This window comes from Helobdella robusta (assembly GCF_000326865.2).
Source record: "Helobdella robusta unplaced genomic scaffold HELROscaffold_88, whole genome shotgun sequence".
NCBI classification, from domain to species: domain Eukaryota; kingdom Metazoa; phylum Annelida; class Clitellata; order Rhynchobdellida; family Glossiphoniidae; genus Helobdella; species Helobdella robusta.
Genome location: NW_008705503.1, coordinates 413,820 through 423,903, shown reverse-complemented (window position 1 = coordinate 423,903; position 10,084 = coordinate 413,820). Strand labels below are relative to the sequence as shown.

The 10,084-nt window shown below is 30.5% G+C and overlaps 3 protein-coding genes across 3 annotated transcripts in view; all 3 read left to right on the top strand.

The window, feature by feature from the left end:
• Positions 1-794, top strand: part of HELRODRAFT_182568 (hypothetical protein) — a gene marked incomplete at both ends in the record, with an annotated part of 3,054 nt that extends 2,260 nt beyond the window's left edge. Inside the window, one exon of the mRNA XM_009032815.1 lies at positions 61-794. Coding sequence (XP_009031063.1) covers positions 61-794 — 734 coding nt within the window. The remainder of the gene's footprint in view (positions 1-60) is intronic.
• A 2,128-nt stretch (positions 795-2,922) lies between these two features.
• Positions 2,923-5,450, top strand: HELRODRAFT_182567 (hypothetical protein; the record flags this gene model as incomplete). Its single annotated transcript, XM_009032814.1, has 4 exons — positions 2,923-3,001; positions 3,506-3,937; positions 4,115-4,280; positions 4,814-5,450. 4 exons carry the CDS (start codon positions 2,923-2,925, stop codon positions 5,448-5,450), a joined length of 1,314 nt encoding a protein of 437 aa, XP_009031062.1.
• A 1,790-nt stretch (positions 5,451-7,240) lies between these two features.
• On the top strand, positions 7,241-9,024 carry HELRODRAFT_182566 (hypothetical protein; the record flags this gene model as incomplete). The annotated part of the gene is made up of 5 exons (XM_009032813.1): positions 7,241-7,250; positions 7,406-7,870; positions 8,147-8,456; positions 8,599-8,797; positions 8,848-9,024. 5 exons carry the CDS (start codon positions 7,241-7,243, stop codon positions 9,022-9,024), a joined length of 1,161 nt encoding a protein of 386 aa, XP_009031061.1.
• Positions 9,025-10,084: the final 1,060 nt, after the last annotated feature.

The following is a 10,084-nucleotide window of genomic DNA, read 5'->3' as shown; positions in this document are numbered from 1 at the left end:
AGATGATATCCAAGAACAGCATAAAGGACCAACTGTTTAAATTAAAAAAATTGAACAAAGTTAACAACATTAACAACAACATCAACAACAACAACAATGCTGACTTTAACAACGCTGGCATTAACATCGACGACACCAACAACGATAATGGCTCTGATTACACTAACAAAAACCGCATCAGGATAAACAGCAACAACAACAACAACAACAACAACAACATCAACAATCTCAATAAAAACAACAGCATCATTAACGACAACAACAATGGAAACACCAAAAACTACATTATATTGGATGGCAGCAATCTAAATAACGACAACCACAACAACAACGAAAACAACAACAACAACAATCTCAATAAAAACAACAGCATCATTAACGACAACAACAATGGAAACACCAAAAACTACATTATATTGGATGGCAGCAATCTAAATAACGACAACCACAACAACAACGAAAACAACAACAACAACAATCTCAATAAAAACAACAGCATCATTAACGACAACAACAATGGAAACACCAAAAACTACATTATATTGGATGGCAGCAATCTAAATAACGACAACCACAACAACAACGAAAACAACAACAACAACAATCTCAATAAAAACAACAGCATCATTAACGACAACAACAATGGAAACACCAAAAACTACATTATATTGGATGGCAGCAATCTAAATAACGACAACCACAACAACAACGAAAACAACAACAACAACCACAACAACTACAACTACAAATACATTGACAGCCATAGTGTGTTGTTATCGTCAGCTGATGCATAACTCTTAGCGGTGCTTCAACAGCTATAATAACAATTATAATATAATAAGAATAATAATAATAATTGAAAAATAACATTGATAACAATAAAGACAGTAATAATAATAATATTAATATTAATAATATTAATAATATTAATTAATAATTATAATTAATAATATTAATAATAATAAGAAGAAGAAGAAAAGAAGAAGAAGAAAAAGAAGAAGATAATAATAATAATAATAAGAAGAAGAAGAAGAAGAAGAAGAAGAAGAAAAAAAAAAGAAGAAGAAGAAAAGAAGACTCACAAACACACACAAACACACACACCACACACACACACACACACACACACAGATAAACACCACACACACACACACACACATACACATGTGTATAAATACAATAATAATGCCTTTTAATTGTACAAACTCGCCGATAAACTTTAAAAATTAATTGATTAATTTTGATTGATTAATTAATTGATTAATTTTGATTGATTAATTAATTGATTAATATTTAAACATAGGATGCGCGCGTATTGGTCTTCTTTCTTCATTTTATATCACACTTTAATGCTATCAATACTTTTAACAACGTTAAACTATTTTTTTCCATTTTATTCATTTTTGCTGTTTTAACATTTTTTTTTGACGAAAGCACTGGTAAACTATCTCCAGTGATGTTAATAACATTGGAATAATTACTATTCAAAAAATTTTGGATGCTTATAAAGTTTTATAAAGTTAATACAATTTTTCAAAAATGTAAAAATTTTTGTTTTTTTTCTCTTCATTTTTATTGAAAATAAAATAATTCAAAATATAATTAATTAGAGTAGCCACACAGACGGTAGGCTAGATAGGACGCCAGTAGCAAAGGTAGTAACTACAGTAACATCAGTAACTAAACTAATCCTATTACTTTTAGAATTCAAGTGCTATTTGCTACTACTACTACAACTTCTCTCTTTCTCTCTCTCTTTCTCTCTCTCTTTCTCTCTTTTTTTCTCCCTCTCTTTCTCTCTCTCTTCTTTTCTTCTCTTTTTTCCTCTTTCTTTTCTTTTTCTCTTACCTTGTTTTCTTTCTTTCTCTCTCTCTTTCTCTCTCTTTTTATGATTACCTCATTCAAATCTACCATCACCTCACATCTCATGTTATCTTAGATGGTATCATGTTAGTATCATGATGGTATCATCGTGGTATCATGTGGTATCATGATGGTATCATGTTTGTATCATTGTGGTATCATTGTGGTATCATTGTGGTATCATTGTGGTATCATTGTGGTACCATGGTGGTATCATGGTGGTATCATGATGGTATCATGGTGGTATCATGACGGTATCATGATGGTATCATGATGGTATCATGATGGTATCATGATGGTATCATTGTGGTATTATGTTGGTACCATGATGGTATCATGTTTGTATTATTGTGGTATCCCGGTGGTATTATGGTAGTATCATGGTGGTATCAAAGTGGTATCAAAGTGGTATCATTGTAGTATCATGATGGTATCAAAGTGGTTGGTAGTGGTTAAAACTTTATAAGCATCCAAAATTTAAGTAACAAAATTTGGTAACAGCATTAAATAGTAATTTATAGCAATTTATATGATGGTATCATGGTGGTATCATAGCGGTATTACGGTTGTATCATGATAGCATGGTATCTCGAGTAATGTTGCAGCCGCTCTCAGTTGGCCATTGTTTCGCCAGCTAGCCTCTGCTTGCTATAGTCATTCTATTGTTAAGCACGAATCGGAAATTCTTACTGAATAATAATGATAATTATTATTATTATAATAATTATAATAATAATAATAGTACAAATAATATTAAGAGGAAAAATAAGAATAATAAGAATAGCAGTATAAATAATAAAAATAGAAATAGCAAGAAGTATACAGATGCAATTTATATCCAAAGCATCAGTAACATCAACAACATCAACAACAACAACAACAACAACAACAACAATAACAACAACAACAAAAATAACAATAACAATAGTAACATTAATCATAAGAAATCATAAGATGAAGTAAAATAAGAAGAAGGCAATATTATTCACGAATCGTGCAATGTTAAATATAATATTAATAATAGTAGTTGAGTAGAGTTTAGTAACAAAGCAATATTACATGTACATTTTTCCGTGCAACATTGTTAAGCTGAGTTTCTCAATTGAAAAAGGAAGATTGCAGCTGTATGAGTCTATATGTATGTGTGTGTATGTGTATTTGTATGTGTGTATTTGTATGTGTGTGTGTGTTTGTGTGTGTGTGTGTGTGTGTATGAATCATGTATGTACTTATCTATTAGCTTGTGGCTCAGTGTAGGCAAGTTAATGTTGTAACTTTTAAATCTCCAATTACAACTTTGAAAGTAAGGTATTTCCGTAATATTTCGAAAGAAAATATCGAGACTTTGTTTTATTGATATGTTTCTTTTATAAAATGGGCAAATTTTTCATTATATACAAATTTTTTTCTATCTAAAATTAGAAAAACTTGATCATTTGTTGTAAAACCATGCTAAAATGTGAGTTTATCGAGTTTTGTTTTTAATTATTGTCTCAAAAAACAATTTTTTCATCGTCTAGTCATCAATTTTTTGTTTCTCATCATTTACATTAAACTGGGCATAACTTTTATTCTATTTATTTATTTATTATTTGTTTTATATATTTTATTTCATTAGCATAGATTTTATACAACTTTTCAGGTTTCATATTTATTATTCTGCTGAAGTCATTGGCGTCAGCGGTTTTTTTCAATTATTCAGCAACAGGGAAATCATTAGAAGATGCTAGAACCGATTGTCGAAACAGAAATTTAGGTCTATTGGAAATAACATCCGAAGCAACCCAAAGAGAATTTGAAAAATTTGTTCCTCAGTTTGATAGCTTAAAAACCTCCTGGCTGTGGTTGAATGTTTACGTTGAGAATAACAAATTTTTTTGGAAAGATGGTGATAGCTTCGTTCCAATAACCTATCAAAACTGGGCTTTGGGGTATCCAGATCTTCAAACGACAATTCGATCAGTTGTGATCAGCTGCAGTTTTGAGTCAGCCTCAAATGCGACCAGCTGCCTGTGGCGGTCGTCAACGGCCGATTCTTCCCTTCTGCGTTATGTCTGCTATGGTTTTCGGACAGGTAAAAAAGTTGACATAATTTAAAAAAAAAAATTTCGAGTGTATGTATTAAAATGATTATTTATTAAATATTCTTTTTTCTTATTCATTAATATTTCCACTATAAAAATCAATAATTCAATATTTCAATTAAATTACTAAAACTATTCAAATAAAAAAATTTATTTTACTAACTCAGATGAGGTAGGCAACGCTGGCGACAGCAGCAGCAACAGTGGCAACGGCAGTGGCGGCAAACCGTCCCCACCATCTTCCGTGGGTCTGGCGGTTGGCATCTCATTAGGAGTTCTCGTTCTCGCAGCCATCATCATAGCTGTAGTCGTCATATTTCAGAAGAAGACAAAGTAAAAAATTAATTATCTCCATCATTTATAACGTTGGCGAGTGTTGTCAAGTTGTGGGTTCTCAAATTAGGTTTTTCCTGGTTCTCCTGTTGTGTAATGACCGGTTTTGAATGCAAGATGATCTCCGAATATTCGATAATATTAGATGTATTGTGTGTGTGTGGGCTTTGTGGTTATTACAGGCGTATTTGGGCTGTGTGTGTATGTTTGTTTGTGTGTTTGCGTGTGTTTGTGTGTGTTTGTGTATGTCTGTATATTTGTGTGTGTGGTTGTTGTTGATGACATCACTGAAGCTTGTAGTGCAGTTAGAGGGATTGACCTAAAAACCTTCTAGTCATAAATTTGAAATTTTCAAGCGATGCATATGCATTATATTAAATTTAATCACAAAAATTTATATATTTTTTAAAAATGTGTTGATAATTGTTAGATTCTTGATTTTTTAACATTTCTATGTAAATTTTTATTTAAATTTATGATTTTCTTGCTGTTGTTTTCTTCACCGATGAGTTAAAATGAACTTTTTCCCCAAGATCCCGCATGCCGTCAATTAGAAGACTTCCATCAGTTCAACAGCAGCAATATGACGAAGGCTACGTTAATAACAATAACAACAACAATGACGTCCTCTACAGCACCACCATCAGCAACTACAACAACAATAACAGAAATTACATCAGCACATTAAGTAACGCTGGAATTAATTTTGACGACATCAACCGCGAACCTGATTATGACAATAACAGAAATGTAATTTATAACTATGGCATTAACCATGAAGAAACAAACAAGAACAACAACATCTCCATGAATAACGTTAAAAGCAATAGTGAATACGAAGAGATTAATGCTATTGCGATTAACGACAACATCAACAACAACGACAACATCAACGACAACATCAACACTAATAACCACAACAACGTGAATCGAGCTTATACACAAGTCACTATTCATGATGCCAATCATGTTTATGACCGTTTGAGTAACGTACAAAACAACAACAACAACATCAACAACAACAACAACAATGACAACAGCTACTACAACATGAACAAAGATAACATTGATTACTACAACGTTAAGAACAACAACAACAACATCGCCAAAGTTAACGATTCGCAAGTTGAATACAGCAGAGTAATCAAAGAACTTCAAAAAAATAATTAAAAACAAACCTTCAGGCACTCATTTTAAAACTTTTTAACAATCAAATTATTATTTTAAAAATATTTTTTGGGAAAGTTGTTTGTAAGGGTTAAGTAGTGACCAAGGTTAGTGACCAAGATGTAAACCAAGGTTTTATCCAATTTTCTGACAATTAATTTTCATTATTTTTTGTCTGATTTTGCAATTCAAATGAGTTTAAATCGAATAAATATTTTGTGAAATATTCAAAATGACTTTTTGCGTTTTGGTAACAACATAAAAATGACAAAAAACTCAACTTAAAATTAAAAATTTAATTTGAGTATTAAACAAACCTTCAAATTTGTTACCTTAAATTTGTTACCAGCTATGAATCAGGACAGATTGGCTTAGCAGGGCACATTGTAATGAGTTATAACGAATAGAACTATCCTTCATTACATTAATTAAGTTCGTTGACTAATTTAAATACGTAATACATTGTCATCGGGAATGAGTGGATGAGAACACAAAAGTTCAGGTTAATCGAGCATCGGGGAGTATTCGATAAATTCATTACAAAATCTTTTAACAAACAAACAAACGAACGAACGAACGAACGAACGAACGAACGAACGAACAAACGATTAAACAACCAGTCAGTCTGACAATCAATCAATCAACTAGCCAACCAGCCAAACAACCAACCAATCAACCAACTAAACTACTAACCAATCAACCAACCAACCAATCAACCAACCAATCAACCAACCAACCAAACAACCAATCAACCAAACAACTAACCAATCAACCAGCCAGCCAACGAACCAATCAATGTAGATATTACAATCAATGAAAAATAATAAATTTTTAAAATTTGAAATTAAATTTAAAATTAAATTTTAAAATGAAAAATAATATAAAATATTGACATTTTGACTATTCAATATTCATGTCTTTCATGAATATATATTAAAGATCGGACTATTTGATTTCCTTGGAATTTCGGTAGTTTTTCAGGTTACACACAAAATTACATACTATAACTGCCTAATGTAACATAATGCATTTAGAGAGTTAAAACTTTGAAAAAATTTTGTCATAGAACATAAATTTTTTTAGTTATATTTAATTGACACAGATTGAAACATTTGAATTTTTAGTCAAAGAAACATTTAAATTTGGTCGAGTATTTTGATTTTCTCACAAAAATTGAAAAACTAATTTTGGGTAGGTAATTTTCATTTGAATACTCTACTCCAACAATTATCGAGTTTCATTTTTGAGTATCAAATAAACCTTTCATAAAAATTGATCTTAAATAGTGTTTTTTCGATAAATGGTAAAATTAGAAAAAATGTTGTTTGTATGATTTGTTTGATGTGTATATATATATATATATATATATATATATATATATATATATATATATATATATATATATATAAATCTATATATAGTGTTTGTGTTGTTGGTATCTTTAAGATATACTAAAAAGATATTTGTAATAAATAAACAAATAAACAATGTATCAATGATATATATTCCCAGTATATCAGTGATAGACATCTTCTAACTAAACAATTGATTAGTATAGGTAGGTTGTACTATTCATCTTCTGTTCAACTGAACTAGGAAGTTATTTTACGTTCATGTGTGATGTTATAATTATGACTATTGCTTATAATTTTAAACATAAAACTATATTTTTAAGATTATTTGGTTTTAATTTGTGATAATAAACTTTTAATTGTATATTTTTGTTAAAATTTTATTTACTGTTTGAGTTGTGTTTCTAAATAATTGATGATTTTGTGATATTTGAAGAAAAAATGCTGAAATGTAAAAATAATTCTACAATAACTTTTTTTACAAACATCATGCTTACTATCGAACATTATGATTATTCTTCGATTTTTTCAGATATAATTTGTTGATTACATATTTACAAGAACCAACTCTTGCCCAATTTTACAAATTAATTTTTTATTTTTCAGATATAATTTACAGCTTTTTGCTTGCCACTCTAACAGATTCATCATGCTTGTTACCTGGAAATTGCAGATTTGAAGTTTCTGATAAATCTGGCAAAAGTTTCGAAAATGCAAGAAAAGACTGCACCAGACAGAAAATGAAACTTCTGGAGATCAAAGATGCATTCACACAATCAGAAGTTGAACGTTTCATGGCAACAAATCCGGATTTAAAAGGTTTCTACCTATGGCTGAATATCCAGGTTGTAAATGGCTCTTTATATTGGGAGCCGATGGAGCCAGTTGGGTTCACTAAATGGCCATCCGGAGAACCACAACCAATTAATTTCAAAGCTGTACTTATAAGCTGTACAACCGCTGTTGTTGAAGCAGCTGTAGGAGCAGTGTTACATACAACGGAATGCTTTTGGATGGTTCAGTATTCACTGGAAGAAAACCATCCTTACTTGTGCTACGAAGATTTAACAGGTCGGTGTTCTGAGTAATTAATTAACTAATTAATTAATTAAGTTCCTCGTAATTAGGCGCTTTCTGGTGGCGTAGTGGAGTAGTGTCTCTCTTCTATGTTGGTGTCACTAGGTTCGAATGCACTTTTAGCAGTGATTTTTGCAGGGTTTATCTCAGTTTCATCCATTACTGGAATCAACAAAGACTAAACGCATTTTTTGAAACAGAATAATGAAAAAAAATCATCTTAATTTAAAATTTATTTTAAAACACTGGAAAATATTTTGATTTATTTAGCAGTTTCTCCCGACATGTTCAACAACATAGACGGCAAAAACTTCAACCCATTCAATAATCTAAACATCAACAAAAACAATCAAGTCATCAGTACAGACAAAAGCATCATCATGAAAAACAAAATTGACGTCACCAGAACAGAGAATAATATTAATATCGAAAACACTAACTACCAACTACCACTACCTGCCAACCCAGGTTCCTCCTTCTCACCATCAAACATTGGCTTTGCAGTTGGCGTTTCTTTATCTTTGGCCTTCCTAGTCATCGTCATATCTGTCGCCGTCGTTGTATTTTATAGAAGAAAAAGGTAGTCAAACTTTAAAAAATTTTAAATGTTGTTGAAATATGCGGAAAATAGTTGGCATAAGAAGAATGAGTTGTTGTTTTCAATGATTTTAACAATTATTTAATACATTTTACATATAAAATTTTTTTAATTCACCACACAGACGCAAGAATTTGCAAAACAATACAACGCCACGACAACTACCCCCACCGCCACAACAACAACAACAAGAATACGACAATGGCTACGCTAGAGTTGTTCAATTAGGCAGCAACAACACTACCATTTCTAACAACAACAACAACGTCAATTTAAATTATGTTGATCTAAGTTACGCCAACAACAACAACGACAATGACAAAGTCCATTATGACAACAACATGCACAACATTAACAATTACAACAACAACAGCAACAACACTTATACAACAATAATAGTGGATATGATGAACTCAACTCAATTCGATTAAACAACGACACCAACAACACTGATAACGGCTACGACTTTCTGAATAACTCTCAAGACTACAGCAACAACACCAACAACCATACCAATGCAACTGCCTACTATAACATCAACAACAAATAACATTAGCAATTACTAATGACATTATTTGTAATGTAATTTCAGAGATCAGCCAAACTTATGAATGTAACTGAAATGCAAAGATAACAACAACACCAACCAACAATTTATATGAAAAAGAATTTAACATAGAAATGACTTAAAGATAAACAACATATTTTACTGTTTTTTACAAAAAAAAAAACAAAGCTTTATATAATTCTTAACATTCACGTGTTTATAATTAATTATAAATAAAAACTTTTATAAAATCATTTTCATGAAACATTTTTACCAAACGCGGTACTTTATGAATAAAAATTGAAACAGTTTACGAGAAGTCATCTAATATATTTTTAATTCATATCTTCCTCTTTTGCTTTCTCAATCTCTCTCTTGATTCTCTCTCTCTCTCCCTCTCTCTCTCTCTCTTTCTCTCTCTCTCTCTCTCTCTCTGTCACTCACTCTTTCTCTCTCTTTCTCTTTCTTTCTTTTCCTTCGAAGCGTTTCAATTTGAAACATGTTTAAGCTTTTGGGATATTTATTTGATGAAAAAGACCCAAAGCTAATGTTAATATGAACAATATATAACATAAACATAATACAATACAATCAACATTCTTAGTCGTGAATTATGATAAAAAAAATGTAAAATTTAAAATTATTCAATAAAAATTAGTGAAATAGTTGAAAGAGTAAAAAAAATTGACAAAAATGTAGCAAGCCGCGTTTAAAAGATAACTTAACAGCCAACAATGACTCGAGCAACGAGCTGATCACAAGCTTTGCTGTTCTAGCATGTCACTAGGAAGTTAACTCTAATAATGTTAGCTGCATTTTAGCTAGTTAGCTTTCATCGTGTTCAACTTCTCATTTCTTTATCACTCTCTCTCTTTTTATGATTGTGTTTTTTATTCTTCTTGTTATATATATATATATAACAAGTAACAAATAATATATATATATATATATTATATATAAATCAAATTTAGCCTCTCTCTCTCTCTCTCTCTTTCTTTCTCTCTCTCTCTCTATATATATATATATATATATATTTATATATATATATATATACATACTAACC